Source organism: Crassostrea angulata, chromosome 2 (genome assembly GCF_025612915.1).
Source record: "Crassostrea angulata isolate pt1a10 chromosome 2, ASM2561291v2, whole genome shotgun sequence".
NCBI classification, from domain to species: Eukaryota; Metazoa; Mollusca; class Bivalvia; order Ostreida; family Ostreidae; genus Magallana; species Magallana angulata.
Window position 1 is genome coordinate 52,758,575 of NC_069112.1, and position 20,938 is coordinate 52,779,512.

Consider the following 20,938-nt stretch of genomic DNA (forward strand, 5'->3'; position numbering starts at 1 on the left):
ACTTAAAGGCCACTTAAAGACAGTGTAAAGGCAGTGTAAAGAGAGCGTAAATGCCACTTAAAGATGCTTAAAGGTGGCTTAAAGGTGGCTTAAAGGTAGCTTAAAGAAGTTTGGACATTAAGGACCTATAAGCACTTGCTTAGAGGTGACTTAAAGGCGGCTTAAAGGTTGTATAGCCTTTAAGCTCCTTTAAGTCACCTTTAAGCCACCTTTAAGGACTTGCTTAAAGATGGTTTTTCGCCCTGTGGAGGATCCCGCAAAAGGAGTTGAGAAACTGTCTATCAAAGGTATTTTTGTTAAGAAATTATTATCCTCAAATTAAAACCGAATCATTTTCTCGCATCATCTGATTGTTAATTGTAAAACACCAGTGTGTGAGTGTTCTGTTGTACAGTTTATATCACAACGCCGCTATGAAATGAAAACAAACATCACTTGATGTAAGGAGATAGTAAATGATCGATTTTGTTAATCCGTTAGGTAGCAGATTATAATTTGTCTTTACTGCATTGAAAATAATGTCGCATTCCGAAAGGTCACAACAGAAAGTTGTCAGACATCGGTTTTAACTCACCTAAGCTGAAAGCTCAAGTGAACTTTTTTGATCACATTATGTCTGTCGTCCGCCCGTCTGACTTACAGGCCGTCTGTCCATTTCACACTTCAACATCTTCTTCAGAACCACTGGGCCAATTTCAACCAGACTTAACACAAAGCACCCTTTGGTGCGGGAAATGATTAGAAATGATTGAAAATTTTTCAAAATTTTTCAAAACTCTTCTCAGGAATCATTTTGCCAGGAAAGCTGAAATTTATGTGGAAGCATTCTCAGATAGCGTAGATTCAAAGTTTTGAAAATCATGACTCTGTGGGTAGGGTTGGGCCACAATGAGTGGTCCAAGTTTTACATAGGAATGTATAGAGAATGTAGAGAGAAAATCTTAATTTTTTTTTCTCAGAAACCAATCAATCAGGATGGCTGAAACGTTTGTGGGAGCATCATCGGTAAGAGTAGATTCGAGTTTTTTTCAAACCATGACTCCCGGGGTTAGGGTAGGGCCACAATAGGTGGTCGAATTTTTGCATAGGGTATATAGAGAAAAGCTTAAAAAATCTTCTTCACAGGAACTAATCAGCCATGAAAACTGTAAATTTGTTGTATTTTTCAAAAATCTTCTCAAAAACTATTTGGTCAGAAAAGCTTAAACTTGTGTGGCATCCTCAGGTAGGGTAGATTTAAGTTTGTTTAAATCATAATCCCCGGGGGTATGGTATGGCCACAATTTGGGCGGGGTTGAATTTTGGCATAGGAATATATAGAGAAAATTCTTCATAAATCATCTTCATAAAACTCAATGGCCAGAAAAACTGAACCTAGTGTTAAAGCATCCTCGGGTAAGGTAAATTTCAGTTTGTTCAAATTATGATCCCCAGGGGTAGGTTTTACATGGAACATTTAACAGTAAAATCTTTAAAAATCTTCTTCTTAGAAGAAAACAATTGCCAAGATTCAAGTTTGTTCAAAATCTGTACAAATTTTCTTATTAAAAACAGGTTTTAGATATCAATTGATATAGTAATTTATAGATGAAGTCGGTCGTCGATGTGCAAAAAATATACAAACACGCATACGAACACTCCAAAAACAAATGCTACAGCGCAAATACATATTTAATAATAAAACCCTCGTTACATATATACTTCTATCAAGTCAAGGGCTGAAGGGCTACAATCAAATAATGTCTTAGAATTTCTTTTGTATCCACGAAGAAGTTTCTCTCTACATTTTCAACCTGAAACAAAAGAGATATGAAAAATTAAAAAATACAGACTTTTCAGGCTTTTATCTCTCATGGTATCAGAGGAGTAGCATAAACAAGCTTTTCAATCACAGATATTAAAAACTTTGAAGGTTCTATGAGTTATCAGGCAAAGGGTTATATTTAGTGAACAATTACAATTGTTTCAATTTATCAAAAAAATAAAAAAGCTGTCTTGAGATAAAACAGAAAAGAAGAAAAAATAAGAACTAGACTCGATCCCGTTGAGAGCAACAAAAATTTTCGAGAAAAGAGATAAACAAAGAAAACAATGAAAAACCACGACGCTTTTTTAACCTTAGTTTTCGAATTCAGTCAAGCTTCCACGACTTTTGAGCCAGACAAATATATATGCCTGATGATACATCTACAATCTTTAATCTACCTTTTTCTCAAAATTGGATCTGAATAATTTTGATCGTGTAAGAGCATATACCAAGACAAGTCGAACATCTGAGAATTAATAAAACGTCAAAAACGAAAAAAGGAAATGACGTCATAAAAAAAGTATTTCAAGTTCTGATCAATATTTATTTGTTCAAGTTTTGAAAAATAATTTTATGCCTTCAAAGATAATGATTAAAGTTCACATCACACATTTTTAAAATCAAACTCTTCCTTTTTGGAGGTAGAAAAACATGTAAACATGACTATTATCCTGAAGCTTCCTTAATTTTGATACAAAACTATGTACTTCATTCCACATTGCAGGTAGATGACTCTGGTGACTAGTTACAGAGAAACACGGTATTGCATCAATTCAAATCCAACCTGACAAAATCATTATCAAAATAGGAATACAAATTATCTTTGTTAAAAGTAATGGTAGAGATAAAGGAAGAATATATGAAATATATTGTTATACTGCAGGTTCTGCGTGTTTACAAAGACAGTGTTTTGAAAATATACATTTCATTTACACAACATTGTATGGATTTAAACATGTTAAAAAAAATTGAGGATTATTTGTTCTTAAATTATCCAGGCATATGCATGTTCGAAACTTTCAAGCCACAATAACATTAATCAAATAAATTTTATTCTTTTAATAAAATTAAGACATAAGACATAAAAAAAGGAAATTGCTCAAAATGATCATGATGAAATATTAAATCTTATTTTTAAAAAATCAACAATTTTGTCAAGCTTTTTGACACGCACAAGACCTCTATTTTGTTCTTTACACAATTTGGCTATCCCTTGGGTTTATTTTGAAACCCAGATGAGGATGGTCTTAATTTTTTCTACTTCCTGCTATGTTTCTTCTTATCCCGACACTGATAACTTTCTTGTCAATCAAGGGTTGGAGCAAATTGATTCCTTTTATTTTGAAATGATCATAAGAAGTTTTTTTTTTTTTGGGGGGGGGGGGTTAAATAAGGGAGATGAGGCTTTCAAAACTGATTTTCAAGGAACCAATCAAGGGCTTTGACATTATACCTTGCATCACGTGCATCATATTCGGTGTTCTCTTGGGTTTTGCACGGAAACTCTTGTCAATATGATAAAACGAGAGATTTCGTAAGCTTCAAAATGTCAAGAAATCAAACACCTACTTTCGAAAAATCGTCCACTTTGCCTTATGAGTTTAAAGGGACATGGTCACAATTTTGGTCAAATCATATTTTTCTATTTAGATTTTATACAATGCTTTAAAAATATATTTCTAATGATCAAATGAAATTTTAGAGTCATTCGTGGAGTTAAAAGCAAGATACATGCCTGACAATTCTTTGTCATGTAAATAAGGCTCGTGTCCTTTTTTGTTTACATAGGTTCAATATGCCAGTAGAAATTTTTTTTAACCTGATTTGTCTATTTTTTTTTATTTATTTTAAGCATAAGTAAACAGTTCCTAACGTTTAACACATTCATTTTAGGTCTAAAACTGCAATTTTTATTTTGACATTCAAAATGTAAACAAACGCTTTGTTTACATAGCAAAAAGTTTCAAGCTCTGTAACTCACTTATAATTTAACAAATTACACTCAAAGTTCTGTTACCTATTAAGAATGCTTTACTAAAGCATTGTAAATATTAAAATCGGAAAAATAATTTTTGACCAAAATCGTGACCATGCCCTTTAAAGCATTGAATAAAACTTGACACTGGATGAACTCGATACTGTGTCCTACAAGCAATACTTTCCTCTGACATTTACAAATAAACATGAGGCCAAAGGGTCACATCGCTCACCTGAGCAACAATAGCCATAACTCTGATTAAATGAGCATAATAGTATCAACTTCAAAATATCTTGACAATTAAAGAAAAATCATCTATTGTATGTTAGAGACCTCTGATTGTACTGTAATTTTTTTTACTTTCGATAAAGCAGGTCAATGACCTACGTTTTGAGTTAATGGCCATTAAATATTTTGTGAAAACTAAAGACAATTCCCTAAACAATATTACACCATGATTAAGATTTTTTAATTGTGAAAATACTACAAATAATAAAACCCTTCATGAAATGAACCTCACTTTATGAAAATAAAGGCACTAAATAGACCTTTTAAAAAACATTAAATTTTTAGTAACAAACTTCATAAATATTCCAGTCCGATTTCTTTTATCAGTTTTCAAACCACTAGCCAGTTTTGATTCAATTTAACACAAAATTGAATAATAAACTACACCATTTATATAATTGAAAGACGTAATCTGCTGGCATATAATTTATATGACGTCAATGATAAAATTTTGATATATGGCGTCTTTTATCGTTTTTAAACATTTTTCAAGATCTTTGAATTGTGTGCCATACGAATTTCTTAATCAATAATTGAGAATAAACCAACAAAAAAAAATGCAAAATGTAAACACTAACAAATCAAATCTAAGATTTTTCTCTATATCTTCCCATGTAAATATATAACACCCCCCTCGGCCCCATCATACCACGGGGACCATGATTAAACAAACTTGAATTTACACTACCTAAGGATGCTTCCACACAAATTTGAGATTTTCTGGACAAATTGATTTTGAGAAGACTTTTCAAGATTTTCTTTATATATTCCTATGTAAAACTTGGCCCCCCCATCGTGAACTAACTTGAATTTACACTTTCAGTAAAAAGAGTATAACATATTTGAACATTTTAAATTTTTGCTAATTAATTTCAAAAAAAAATTCATTAGACGCAGAAATGCAAGTATTACTTAGTTATTATGTTTTAAAATCGTTCTGAGGTCATTTAAGTTTGAAATTATTGAGAAATTTATCTAATTAATTAAAAAAAAAGACGTCATCAAACGCAAAATCGCAAGAGCTACGTAGTCACGATATTTCAAAATCGGTAAGATGTCATTTGGACACATTTCGAATTTTAAGACAAAAAATTGAATTATTCCAATCAATTCAAAAAGACGTCATCAGACGCCAAATTCCAATAACAACATATATTATCATTATTTAACATCTGTCTTTATTTGATTTAAATTGCATTAAATTTTTTATATAAAAACATAAATTTTACCAAAAATAAATATAAAGTTAAAATAAATTCAAAACTAAATCAAAAATTACAACAATTAATCATTTCAAACATAAATTTTTAATTCCAAGCTCAAAACAGGAAGACAAACGTTTGGCACTCGGTGATTGAACCATGGTCGCTTGTGCACAAATCCACGACTCTGAGCTACGCAGACTCTTTTCAGCACTTTGTTGCCCAAATTTTCGAGAATGAGTGAATCGAATTTAAAATTTCAAATTCTGCACCAATAAAAGTGTCACTATCAACCCTAGAAGTATAACAACAAATATTTTTTTTTTTAAATTGTAAAATTCATATTTTTGAACTTCCGTCCAGTGACAACTAGAAGTGACGCGGACATTCCCTTGACCGATATGCACCAGAAAAAAAGCAATGTCTATCCTTGCTGAAAAGTTCAGCCCTTTATCTTTACTCGTTTTTGAGATTAGTTTAACACAAAATTGATTTTTAAAAACCGTTTAACGACGATTAATTCAGAACGGAAGTAAAGGTAAAAAAAAACTGAAGCGGCGGTGTAAACTCCAGATTACAACACATCATTGATCAACCTAGAAAATTTGAAGAAAATCGATCGAGCCATCTTATACAAATCTTATTTTGTAAAAAAAAAAACAAAAACAAAAACAACAAAAAAAACACAGAAAAAACCCCAGAGTAATACGAAATTAAAAAATAAACAATAAAATAATAGTAGGGTCTTCCGCTTCTGCTTACCCTAAAACAGGAAAAAAGCGTCAAAGTAAAAACATCCTCTTTACCAAATAATCAAAGAACTATCCAACTTTTGTCAAATCTTATGAGAGAGAGAGAGAGTGAAAGAGAGAGAATTCGCTAGTCATAATCCTAAAAAGTAGGCATAACTCCACATCAAAAGAGACCCAGCTTCCAGTGCATTATAACGTTGATTTTATGTTTTAAGTTTAAACATCTTATGCCAGAAAATAATATTTAAAATTTAAAGAGACATGTTTACATGTACATTATATTTGTACATTAATGTAAAGGCATCAAATACAATGTTTAAAAGCAAGAAAATATTGACAACTTAAAAATAAGCTGATAATTTTTAGCTTTCTGATTGGCTGATATCAAACAATCTAGAAAAAATAAAACGTTTTATTACATACTGAGTGATAAATACAGGGATTTTGTATATGCGATACAACATTATAATACCTGTATCAGATTCGTGGGCTGATACGGATTCTGCAGGGCTGATATTGATCTGCAATGCTGATACGGATCCGTTGTGCACCTCTCTTTGTACTCCTCTGATTTTTTTTTTCACTTTTAGGTAGATATTGAAGGCAATGATCCATACGTTGCAATACAAAGTCTAACGTTATCCATGCGTTACTGCATCTTGATTGAATTAGGACGTAAAACATATCTTCGATTTGTTATTACTTAATAAGTGATAAATATGATAATACATACCGTTTTCCAAATTATACCCTGTATCAGCCCTCGACCAATATCAGCCCTTGGGCCTTTTGCCCTCTGGCAGATATTTGTGTCTTGGGCTGATACAGAGTGTAATACAGGTATGTACATATGTATTATTTTCTATGTATTCACCTACACGTGACGTAGGAAGTCAATAAAACATTTGATATTCTCTACATTGGACAAAAAAAGATTGTCTGATAAAATATCGCGTTTCTCATTTTGTTCGGCTCCAGCTTCAAAGTAAAATCTTTGCCTGATAGTATTCAGTTTGATATATCTTTTCTCTATTAGTTGAATCAAATAAAACAAATATTGCTGTTTCTTCGATTAATACGATGATTTAGCTACCTTAAATCCTTCGGCTCGGTGAATATAGTATTTCTCGGGTAGCTAAATCATCGTATTGACCTAAAAAATATAATTGTACTTTGTACAGGATAGACGCGACAAATATGTGAATTATAAATCCCCAACATTAATCAATATCAAAGTAATGAAATATTTTAAACAAGATTAAATAAACAAGTATATAATGTCATTTGAGTGTAAATATATTTCAGTATTTATACTTTGACAGAACAGCCAAATATAAAACGTTACTCTTCAACTTCACTGTCCTTATTGGTATTGTCTGACGCGTCAATGACCTCGGATAGATCTGTGGCATCGTCAATAGATTTGCACTAGTTCCTTACGCCTTTAGCTGTTTTTATGTTGTGTGTGGTATAAGACATGAACCAAATCACAATAGCATTACGGCTACACATCCCCACCACCCTAATATCTGCTTAACATATACAATACCAGGCTCTTATGACACCTTTATCATAACTAACCTAGCACTAATACTGTTTTGCCGAAACATGTTTGCTATGTATTTTGATCGAAATAATACCTAGGGTGTCATCACTCACAGATATCACAAATTTGCAATCAGCAGCGATGTGTTCCTGGGTTTATGATCCTTTCATTCGTAGCTGATAGACCCCTAAAGTGAGTTCTGCTGGCTCAGTATTGTCATATCGAGAGAAAACTCTGGCGCCACGTCATCTGCGTCAATCTTCGCCCAATGCACCGATTTTGCATCCATATGTTACATTAAACGTTTAAAATCGAAGATTTCTAAACTTATCTATAACAATCTAGATTATTATAAATAAGTTTAAAAATCTTAGGTTTTAAACTTTAAATGTAACACATATCTTCCTCCTCCAAGCGTGTCGTTAACGAGTTGGCGTTTCGAGAGAGGTTGAGTATATTAGCAGCTATTGCCTTGTCATTTGCAGATCCTTTGCACATATGTGGTCTGTACTTTTGTTACAAAGGACATCTTTTATTCTAACATAATCTTTAATAAAACGGCATTTGTCAATTAGTTAAGTTCTTCTCTAGATACCTTGTTAGTCCGCCGCGGCCGTTTGCAGCTTAGATAATCCATCTAATTGGAAAATAAAGAGGAAAACTCAGCTTATGGTCAACACTTTTTTAATCAAACAGCTATTACCCCAAATTCTCAACATGTATCTTAGATTTGATTGTCATCGACTTATTTAAATCAAATTTTTAAAGTGCAACATATATATGGACACTATTTTTTCTTTTTCACAGAATTACCATGAACACTTTCCCATCAAAGTTACAACGAATATTCCACTTTTAATTTGGAACTTTTACACTTCAATTTAAACAGACAATCACTGTCTTGGACAGGAACCGTTTAAGTCTCACACTTATCACACACTTCGTCAATCACTTATCCAAATAATAATCCATCTGATCTAAAGAATTAAAATGTTTTAGTCACCATTATATAGTCATTAGATACGGAATCTTTAAAACTATGATTTTTTTATTCAATCACAAATTTAAATCCATGCAACCCTGAAGATGTTTTTTACTTAACTGATAAGAAAACAACATATGCAGTGTTTTTTTTAAAAAAGAAATACCTTTGTTCCTATTTTAGAAATGTCGAAATCGTGTGTTATCAGTTGCTTTGCCCCTCTTTGCATTATTTGTGGGATCTCTGCATGTTTGCATTAGATTTTTTTTACTTAACTGATAAGAAAACAACATTAGGACATATAAAAGCGCAATCTATAAAAACTGCATATTTTGAAAGATTAGCGAATTGCATTTTATATTTTTAATATTTCAGATGACAGCAACGGTTGCTCAGAGGAATTGCCAGAAGCGTCTCCATCAGGTATGATTATCAAAGAAATGGTTTCAAAATATTTTCATAACATACACAAGAAAAAAATAATCCATAGATTTTTTATGATTTAAAGATATCTTTTTTTTGTGTGTAGGCAAACTGATAAGAGTTTTTCCTAAAATATGGGTTTTTAAAAATAATTTTATCTCAATATTTATATAGTGACTGACAATACTAAAGTTTTCAATAAATTTTAGTAAACTTTTGAACAATAAAGCTTTAAAAAAAATAAAGTACTTCCTTGATTAAGAAAAAAGAATATTTGTTCCTGTAAATAAAATATCTATCAAGTCTAGTTTTTGTACAGTTTCGACAAAGCAAATTGCATTTTAAAATTAAAGTTTAAAAGCAAGAAAATATTGACAACTTGAAAATAAGCTGTTAATTTTTAGCTTTCTGATTGGCTGATATCAAACAATCTAGAAAAAATAAAACGTTTTATTACATACTAAGTGATAAATACAGGGATTTTGCATATGCAATACAACATTATAATACCTGTATCAGATTCGTGGGCTGATACGGATTCTGCAGGGCTGATATTGATCTGCAATGCTGATACGGATCCGTTGTGCACCTCTCTTTGTACTCCACTGATTTTTTACTGATCCATACGTTGCAATACAAAGTCTAACGTAATCCACGCGTTACTGCATCTTGCAATTGATTGAATTAAGACATAAAACATATCTTCGATATGTTATTACTTAATATGTGATAAATATAATAATACATACCGTTTTCCAAATAATACCCTGTATCAGCCCTCGACCAATATCAGCCCTTGGGCCTTTTGCCCTCTGGCAGATATTTGTGTCTTGGGCTGATACAGAGTGTAATACAGGTATTACATATGTATTATTTTCTATGTATTCACCTACACGTGACGTAGGAAGTCAATAAAACATTTGATACTCTCTACATTGGACAAAAAAAGATTGTCTGATAAAATATCGCGTTTCTCATTTTGTTCGGCTCTAGCTTCAAAGTAAAATCTTTGCTTGATAGTATTCAGTTTGATATATCTTTTCTCTATTAGTTGAATCAAATAAAACAAATATTGATGTGTCTTCGATTAATACGATGATTTAGCTACCTTAAATCCTTCGGCTCGGTGAATATAGTATTTCTCGGGTAGCTAAATCATCGTATTGACCTAAAAAATATAATTGTACTTTGTACAGGATAGACGCGACAAATATGTGAATTATAAATCCCCAACATTAATCAATATCAAAGTAATGAAATATTTTAAACTAGATTAGATAAACAAGTATATAATGTCATTTGAGTGTAAATATATTTCAGTATTTTATACTTTGACGGAACAGCCAAATATAAAACGTTACTCTTCAACTTCACTGTCCTTATTGGTATGGTCTGACGCGTCAATGACCTCGGATAGATCTGTGGCATCGTCAATAGATTTGCACTAGTTCCTTACGCCTTTAGCTGTTTTTATGTTGTGTGTGGTATAAGACATGAACCAAATCACAATAGCATTACGGCTACACATCCCCACCACCCTAATATCTGCTTAACATATACAATACCAGGCTCTTATGACACCTTTATCATAACTAACCTAGCACTAATACTGTTTTGCCGAAACATGTTTGCTATGTATTTTGATCGAAATAATACCTAGGATATCATCACTCACTGATATCACAAATTTGCAATCAGCAGCGATGTGTTCCTGGGTTTATGATCCTGTCATTCGTAGCTGATAGACCCCTAAAGTGAGTTCCGCCGGCTCAGTATTGTCATATCGAGAAAACTCTGGCGCCACGTCATCTGCGTCAATCTTCGCCCAATGCACCGATTTTGCATCCATATGTTACATTAAACGTTTAAAATCGAAGATTTCTAAACTTATCTATAACAATCTAGATTATTATAAATAAGTTTAAAAATCTTAGGTTTTAAACTTTAAATGTAACACATATCTTCCTCCTCCAAGCGTGTCGTTAACGAGTTGGCGTTTCGAGAGAGGTTGAGTATATTAGCAGCTATTGCCTTGTCATTTGCAGATCCTTTGCACATATGTGGTCTGTACTTTTGTTACAAAGGACATCTTTTATTCTAACATAATCTTTAATAAAACGGCATTTGTCAATTAGTTAAGTTCTTCTCTAGATACCTTGTTAGTCCGCCGCGGCCGTTTGCAGCTTAGATAATCCATCTAATTGGAAAATAAAGAGGAAAACTCAGCTTATGGTCAACACTTTTTTAATCAAACAGCTATTACCCCAAATTCTCAACATGTATCTTAGATTTGATTGTCATCGACTTATTTAAATCAAATTTTTAAAGTGCAACATATATATGGACACTATTTTTTCTTTTTCACAGAATTACCATGAACACTTTCCCATCAAAGTTACAACGAATATTCCACTTTTAATTTGGAACTTTTACACTTCAATTTAAACAGACAATCACTGTCTTGGACAGGAACCGTTTAAGTCTCACACTTATCACACACTTCGTCAATCACTTATCCAAATAATAATCCATCTGATCTAAAGAATTAAAATGTTTTAGTCACCATTATATAGTCATTAGATACGGAATCTTTAAAACTATGATTTTTTTATTCAATCACAAATTTAAATCCATGCAACCCTGAAGATGTTTTTTACTTAACTGATAAGAAAACAACATATGCAGTGTTTTTTTTTTTTTTAAAATACCTTTGTTCCTATTTTAGAAATGTCGAAATCGTGTGTTATCAGTTGCTTTGCCCTTCTTTGCATTAATTGTGGGATCTCTGCATGTTTGCATGAGATTTTTTTTACTTAACTGATAAGAAAACAACATTAGGACATATAAAAGCGCAATCTATAAAATCTGCATATTTTGAAAGATTAGCGAATTGCATTTTATATTTTTAATATTTCAGATGACAGCAACGGTTGCTCAGAGGAATTGCCAGAAGCGTCTCCATCAGGTATGATTATCAAAGAAATGGTTTCAAAATATTTTCATAACATACACAAGAAAAAAATAATCCATAAATTTTTTATGATTTAAAGATATCCTTTTTTTTGTGTAGACAAACTGATAAGAGTTTTTCCTAAAATATGGGTTTTTAAAAATAATTTTATCTCAATATTTATATAATGACTGACAATACTAAAGTTTTCAATAAATTTTAGTAAACTTTTGAACAATAAAGCTTTAAAAAAAAATAAAGTACTTCCTTGATTAAGAAAAAAGAATATTTGTTCCTGTAAATAAAATATCTATCAAGTCTAGTTTTTCTACAGTTTCGACAAAGCAAATTGCATTTTAAAATTAAAGCAAAATTTGCAAAAATCTCAAATGTCAGAGAAATACATTTTGTTTAAACTTTTTTTCTTCTTACAACTGCGAAATTTATAGAGATGATCGTCAGCAGCGATTCAATTAGATATTCTCATCAGGTATTTTTTTTACATGCTATTCCCAGGGAAAAGCATCTACTTCAAAATGAATTTGATTTACATAAGAACGATGAACCTAATTTGCTTTTCGCATACATATTGCCCACATCAACAGAGTGATTATTATGAACATTAAATGAACAATATTATTCACAACCACTGAAAATTAAAAAAAATAATAATCGCATGTAGTGGCTGACCTTGTTATAATTCAGTATGCTAATATACGCTTCAACTGTATGTTACATGCACATTCTTAAACATTTCTGTTGTGAGTTTTATTTAAGCTCGTGTTTAAACAACCTACATAGATAAATAACATAAATTATTTAACAGATTTTTCCCAGAAAAAAATCATTTAAATTCCGTATTCTGATTGGTCAAACATTTCCTTTGATACCTGCATCAAAGACTTTTTTCCCTGAACTACTTTTCTCTACTGCTTTGATTCAAGTACTATTTATTAAAATCGAAATTTCCAAAATAGGCACTGTCATCAAAATGTTAATTTATGACATTTTTTTTTATTGTAAACGAACTTTATATATAATAGATAAAGAGAATAAAAGTCCTTTAAAAATAACATTACACATTAATTGTTTCAAGAAAAAGGATATATATAATCGTTTTCTTACGGGTTTGTCTGTTCAAGGCTAGGGTCAACATTTTGGCGCGGCTGACTGTTCCATGAAATATAATACATATGTGTACATGTAAACTGTCATGGTAACACTATTTAGATAATCATTTCATTAGTGGTTGGGATGAAATTAATTATAAGAATCACTTTGCGACCACTTTTGAAATACAACTACTATTGTAATTATTATATCAGTAGTAGTTCGAAATGAATGTCATATAGTTATTACTTTGAAATCTCTATTGAGTATTTTGGGTTTATGTTTGTTTTTTGGATTTTTTTTTGTAAACGATTTTCGAATGCAAGAAATACTGTATTTAACAAACTATTCCAAACACACGATTTAGGCATTTTAGACTCGCATATTTTACTATAGGGTAAAACATAATATTATGAATTCAAAGTTATGCTAGAATTTTCACCGCTGTGCACAAATATAAAACCAATTCTCATGGATATATATATATATATATATATATATATATATATATATATATATATATATATATATATATATATATATGTGTGTGTGTGTGTGTGTGTGTGTGTGTGTGTGTGTGTGTGTGGTTTATAACAATTATGAATTATTTGTATTAGGATGAGAACATAGCAAGTTGCAAAATTTTGTATTTAACCTGTAAATTAAATATACATTAAAATATGTTCAAACCATATTAACCAAACAACTACTACTATTTAAAAAAACCTTTTGCTATCACTCAAAGAAGAGGGCAGTGAATAGGGTCTGTTCGTCCGTCTGGCAGTATGCCCGTCAATTAATGTGCCTGTGTGTAACACCGTTGCTAACCACCATTGATATAATTATTATAATAGTGATCGGAATGTATATTATTTTAAGGATAACTTTGCAACCACTTATAAAATACACCCACGATTGAAATAAATAATTTCAATTTAAGATAGAAATTTCCTTTATGACAACCACTACTGAACCAAATCTTTCAATAGTAGTTGCAAACGAATTGAATTATACATTCATGTATAACTTTGTAACTACTTTAAAAAAAAAAACCCATTATTAAAGCCCCTCAATGTGTGGGATAATGATTTGTGTCTGTCCGTCTGTCTGTCATCTATCATTTAGTTTGATTTGTATTAGATGACGTAATCTTTGACTTTTTGATATGACCTTGAAAATGAATAGGCATAAAGTCTAAAAACTAGGAATGGTTGTGACCAAATTTCAGGTCTTTACTATAAAAGAAACACGTTGCACAATTTTTAAAGATAAAAAGTAGGTTTCAAAATTATTAAAATATGTTATACCTGAATTTTTTCCGCCCTTAGTGATTTTAATTCAAACAATATTTTTTTATGCATCACTTAAACGGATGGAATAACAGGCATTGCCTATATAAATACACTTCGCCTTTAGTGATTGTTTGGTATGATTCATATTATTTTCTTTAGATAATGGACTGATAATTGGTTTGTGATTTTGCGGAAAATCAAAGGCAAAAGCTCAAGCCGATATTGTTCCATATTTTCCACAATTTGTTAGTTTAGAGCGAATATCACAATTAGATAATGCTGATGCTTTGTTCATAAAACAAACATTAGCAATTTATATTTCTTAACTTTGTCATTATTCCGAGGGTTTATTCAGAATGAATATGGTTTACAATCACAGTGGATGTTATTTTTTAATTAATTGATTTATTATGTTACATATTTATAGTTTCTATCCTATTGATTATTTGATACTCAATAGTGATATTACTAAATTTAGTATCACTAGTAAAATGCTTTCGCTGTGATTAATCAGAAACGTGCGCATTTGATCCGCTATCTATTCATTCATTATGCTAAAGGTCGCGTGCTTAGTCTAGACATTGTGACCTCATGTTAGTAGAACAAACATTGTCAAAATAACAATGCTCCAAAATTAAAACAATTGCAAATACAATTCTGAATTACGCGCCCTTGATTAGGTGGTGCAAGGCCCGTTGACGTTCAACATCTTTCGTTTCTCCGATTGTAAAGAAAGTTCTTGCATATATCGAGGAGTTTTGTTACAGTTGAAATTCGCGTTACCGATGGCGGACTATTTGTCGTGGGATTTAAAGGCATTGACGGATAAAATCAGGAACCGAAATGTACGAGTATCTGGGTGGAAAAGAGAACTTGTTGAGAGGTCCGATTGCTTTTACTTTATGACTCGAATTTTCTCTGCTAAATTTCAATATCGCTATTTTTTTATTTAATAAAGACTGCAACGTCATAAAACTCTAAGTAATTTCAGTGAAAGTTCTTTATTATAATTATTCTTCGTAAAGTGGCGTTCAATAGGAAGACAGTTCTTTAAATAAAGTTTTAACCCAAAAATCAGTGAAATTATTTCTAAGACTTGTTAAACTGGAAGTGTTCATATATGGACGGTTTAATCAAGAATTTTCGATATTTACGAAACGTCTGATTCCAAGTTAATCGGTTTTACTAACTGATTAATTAAGCAAGTTTTGAAAGTATGTAAGATTTGCATGTGCTGATGGAATGTTTTTGTGAAAGCAGAATGCAAGGCACAGACAAAGAAAGCTATCTCTTACACTATTGATGCACGTATAGATGTTGATGGATGTTTTGTTGAATGTCAGTGTGAGTGTGCTGTAGGTATGTGTCCTTCAGCCGCATGTAAACGTGTGTGTTGTATTGCTTGCTTCCCAAAGGTTTTTTTGAGAGTGGTGATTTAAATACAGAGGAAACGTGCACGCAAAATTTGCAAAAATCCCACCATGTTTGACCCCATAAGGGAAGTCCTATCAAAGCTAAAGATCTGCCTTGAGCAAATTAAAAAATTGATGTTTTTTTTTTACCCTCGACCAAGCGAGTATGAGAACATCCCTGGTTATCAGGACACGTTTATGAACATTTTGTCAAACAACCCATCTGTTAACAGGTTGCCTTTTTCTCAATTGTACTTAATTGCATACACTGTTCGTATTGATTCTGATCATGATTATTTTCAAGAAAAACAAGAAATATGGCTGAAAAATGTCAATATATCAGAAATTAGTAACGCAGAAATTACAAAATTTGAAAAAAAGAAACTTGTGGGCCAAAGCAATATTCCTTTATGGCAGTCTGAGAGATTCAAGATAATTCACTCCTCAAATTTTGGCAGAATCTGCAAATGTACAGAAAGAACAGATAAGGATAATCTTGCTTGTTTTTTGACTAAATATGTCCCCCAAAATCAATGTCCCATCCATACGTCATGGCAAATGCCATCAGTCCGTAGCCAAAAAATGTTTTTTTAAAGAAAAATGTGGCATAAAGACCCGAAAATGTTGCACATTTGTGTCAATATCTCATCCATTTCTTGCTGCCTCACCAGATGCTATAATTGATGATAATTGAATTGCAGAAGTAAAATGTTCTTATACTTCTAAACATGAGAATACTACTGAAGAAGGTGTTTCATTTTTGAAAATTGTAAATGATTCCCTAGAACTCGACAAGTTGCTACTATTGTCAAATTCAGAGACAGCTTTTGTACACGGAGAGAACTACGGAAGCGTATTAGGGTCACAGCAGTATTTTTTATTAATTTGTTATAACAGATTAGTAATTTGTTATAACAAATTATTAATTTGTTATAACAGATTATCAATTTGTTATAACAAATTATTAATTTGTTATAACAGATTAGTAATTTGTTATAACAGATTAATAAGGACTAAGTGCGGTTTTATGCAATTTTTGCCCCCCAAAATCAAAGTTTTAGAAAGAGCTTTAAAAAAAGGTGAAAGATAGTTAAAATCATATTGGAAATAAAGGTGTAAAAGGTTATCACCATAGTGACGTCATAATGTAGAAATGACGTCATGAATATTGCATTATTTTGATAAATTGATGTTTTGTAGCAAAATATGGGTATTTTCCGATGGTTTTTCGACTGGGAAACATCGAGCGCAGGCTTGCTCAAGTACAGTCAGTTCAAGCATATCTTTTACAACATACACCATAGCATAGCATAGCATTGGAATCTCATAGCATAACATTGGAATCTCATGCCATAGCATTGGAATCTCATACCATAGCATACAATCTCATAGAATCGCATTCGTCATATCATACCATAGCATAGCATACAACATTATTTTAACTCGGTTTTAAATTTTTTTATTTGCAAAAAATAAATGTTTACATGATAGATTTGTGGTAAACTTTGGCTTCTTATTATTTCACTTCGAAATGTGTGGTACTCTTCTGTGGATGGATGCGTTTTTGTTCAAATCTCATTGCATACCATAGCATAGCATAGCATTCCATATCATTAAGCACTTCATTTCAATTTCTCATAGCATAGGATACAAATCTCATAGCATATCATACAAATCTCATAGCATATCATTTAAATCGCATACCATAGCATAGCATTCAATTGTAAAAGATATGCATGAAATGACTGTACCATATTTTAGTATAATGTGTATAACTATCTGAAGAAAAGTATATATTAAAATCGCACTTGAGCAGACCTGCGCTCTATACTTCCGAATGCAAAATATATAGCAAAAATGAGAATATTTTCATTTGTTTGCAACTTTGCGGGAATTGGGCCATTTAGGTGACGTCATAGATACACAGCGAATGAGCAATGATGACTAAAATCAGTATTAAAGTTATAGGCATCCTCTATACAATGATTTGTGAAGATTTTATTTTTATACGATACTATTTAAAAATTGGTTGAAATTGGGGGCAGATATTTGACCATACCGCACATAGTCCTTTGTTATAACAGATTATCAATTTGTTATAACAAATTAATAATTTGTTATAACAGATTAGTGATTTGTTATAACAGATCAATAATTTGTTATAACAGATTATCAATTTGTTTAAACAAATTATCAATTTGATATAACAGATCAATAATTTGTTATAACAGATTAGTAATTTGTTATAACATATTAATAATTTGTTATAACAGATTATCAATTTGTTATAACAGATTAATAATTTGTTATAACAGATTATCAATTTGTTTTAACAAATTATCAAATTGTTATAACAGATTAGTAATTTGTTATAACAGATTAATAATTTGTTATAACAGATTATCAATTTGTTATAACAAATTAGTAATTTGATATAACAAATTAGTAATTTGTTGTAACAAGTTATCAATCTGTTATAACAAATTAATAATTTGTTTTAAACAGATTAATAATAGCATACAGATATCATAGCATTGCATAGAAATCTAATAGCATTACACTTTTTTGCTATTTTTTGGTAAATTAAAATGCTGTCTGACGATATATGATATTACATGATATGGTATGCAGTGCTAAGTTTTGTTATGCTATGATGAATGAGAATCAAATGATATGCTATAAGATCCAATCCTATGCAATTTTATTCCAATGATATGTTTACAGTTATCTAATTACATAGCATAGCATTGGAATTACATTATATACCATTGAAATCTTATAGCATATAATTTGATTTTCATTCATCAAAGCATAGCATCATTTAGCCTTTTATATCCATAACATTGAATAGTATCGCAATATCATAGCATATCATTATATGCTTTTGTTTTAGTAAATTTAAATAAAATGCTTTATGAAGATATATGATATTACATGATATGGTATGCTGTGCTAGGTTTTGTTATGCTATGATGAATGAGAATCAAGTGATATGCTATAAGATTCCAATGTTATGTCATACGATTTTAATGCTATGTTATTTAAATTTCATAGCATAACATCGATATACATTACAAAGCATTTGAATCCTATAGCATTTCATATGATTCTCACTGATCATAGCGTTGCTTACCATATCATTAAGCATTTCATTTCAATTTAATATAGCATAGCATAGAAATCTTACAGAATTCCATAGGAATCTCATATCATTGCTTATGAATCTCGAAACATTACTCTAATCTCATAGCACAGCATAGCATGAGATTGTAATAGATATGCATAAAATGACGGTCAAATATCATATAGCATAGCAATGGAATCTCATTACAAAACATTGAAAATATCATAGCATAACAAAAAATAGTATAAAATGCAATGCTATGAGATTTCTATGCAATGCTATGATATCTCTCTGCTATAATTAAATTGTTAAAACAAAGTGTTATATCAAATAACTAATTTGTTATAGGCCTAACAAAATACTAATTTGTTATAACAAATTAATAATTTGTTATAACAAATTAATAATCTGTTATAACAAATTGATTATCTGTTATAACAAATTGATAATCTGTTGTAACAAATTGATAATTTGTTATAACAAATTGATAATCTGTTATAACAAATAAATAATTTGTTATAACAAATTACTAATCTGTTATAACAAATTGATAATCTGTTATAACAAACTATTAATTTGTTATAACAAATTGATAATCTGCTATAACAAATTAATAATCTGTTATAACAAATTAATAATTTGTTATTTCAAATTACTAATTTGTTATAACAAATTGATAATCTGTTATAACAAATTACTAATTTGTTATAACAAATTACTAATCTGTTATAACAAATTAATAATTTGATATAACAAATTGATAATCTGTTATAACAAATTAATAATTTGTAATAACAAATTAATAATCTGTTGTAACAAATTACTAATTTGTTATAACAAATTGCTAATCTGTTATAACAAATTAATAAAAAATACTGCTGCGGCCCTAATACGCTTCCGTAGAGAACCAATTGTTTTTTATTTTGTACACATTTAAATATCTTAAAATTATTGATGTTCCAAGAGACCAAGAATTCATTTGTACCATGCTTGAGAAATTGGAGTCATTCTTGTATCAGCATTTTAAGAAAGCAGTGTTGAACTCTTATTACAGTCATTTCATGCATATCTTTTACAATTTAATGCTATGCTATGGTATGCGATTTTAATGATATGCTATGAGATTTTAAATCAATGCTGTGAGATTTATATGCTATGCTATGAGAAATTGAAATAAAGAGCTTAATGCTTTGGTATGCTATGCTATGGTATGCTATGGGATTTAAACAAAAACATCTCCATACACAGAAGAGTTCCACACATATGGAAGTAAAATGATAAAAAGCGAAAGTTAATCATTTATCCGCAATATGAGCATTTATTCCCCCAAATAAAAACATTTAAAACCGAGTTAAAATAATGTTGTATGCTATGCTATGCCATGCTATGGTATGCTATGACGAATGAGATTATATGATATTATATGTGCTATGGTATGAGATTCCAGTGCTATGCTATGAGATTTCAATTCTATGCTATGAGATATCAATGCTATGCTATGCTATGGTGTATGTTGTAAAAGATATGCTTGAACTGACTATCACTTTTGAATTCTTTGGTTTCGTAACTGCGATATCGGTTCCATCAATGAGGATACTTCGAATAGAAATATCTAGCTAGGTTCCAAAAAATTGACCAAGACTCTGTCAAGCCAAAAGTTCACTACTCGCCGTTGTCTGGACATAAAGTACCTCCATGTAGCAAAATACTTCAACTGTCGTTGTAAAATCCGAAAATAGCTTACTTCTATATTTTCTTAATTCAATAAGAGTCAGGAAAAGTTGATTTTCAATTGTCAAATTCTGCACCTGATTGTAAATGTAATTGAGATGAAATGCAGCCTCACCTACACTGTACAGAACCTGTTAAAATTCAGTGTATGGTGCTACCCCAGTATAAAACATATATTCATTATCAATAATGAATTTCAATTGACAAAATTGGCATTGACATAGATTGACAGGAAGATTCTGTATATACTGCAGAAGGGGATTCACTATCAAAGCTCTTTACACTTGGCCCACCTGATTCACAGGTGCTTGTTTCCACAAAATTACCAACATATGAAATAA

General features: G+C 30.8%; 1 protein-coding gene across 1 annotated transcript in view; it reads left to right on the top strand.

The window, feature by feature from the left end:
• LOC128174473 (uncharacterized) overlaps positions 1-20,938 on the top strand; it is a 52,921-nt gene that overhangs the window by 11,795 nt on the left and 20,188 nt on the right. Inside the window, exons 5-6 of the mRNA XM_052840021.1 lie at positions 8,931-8,978; positions 11,896-11,943. Coding sequence (XP_052695981.1) covers positions 8,931-8,978; positions 11,896-11,943 — 96 coding nt within the window. The remainder of the gene's footprint in view (positions 1-8,930; positions 8,979-11,895; positions 11,944-20,938) is intronic.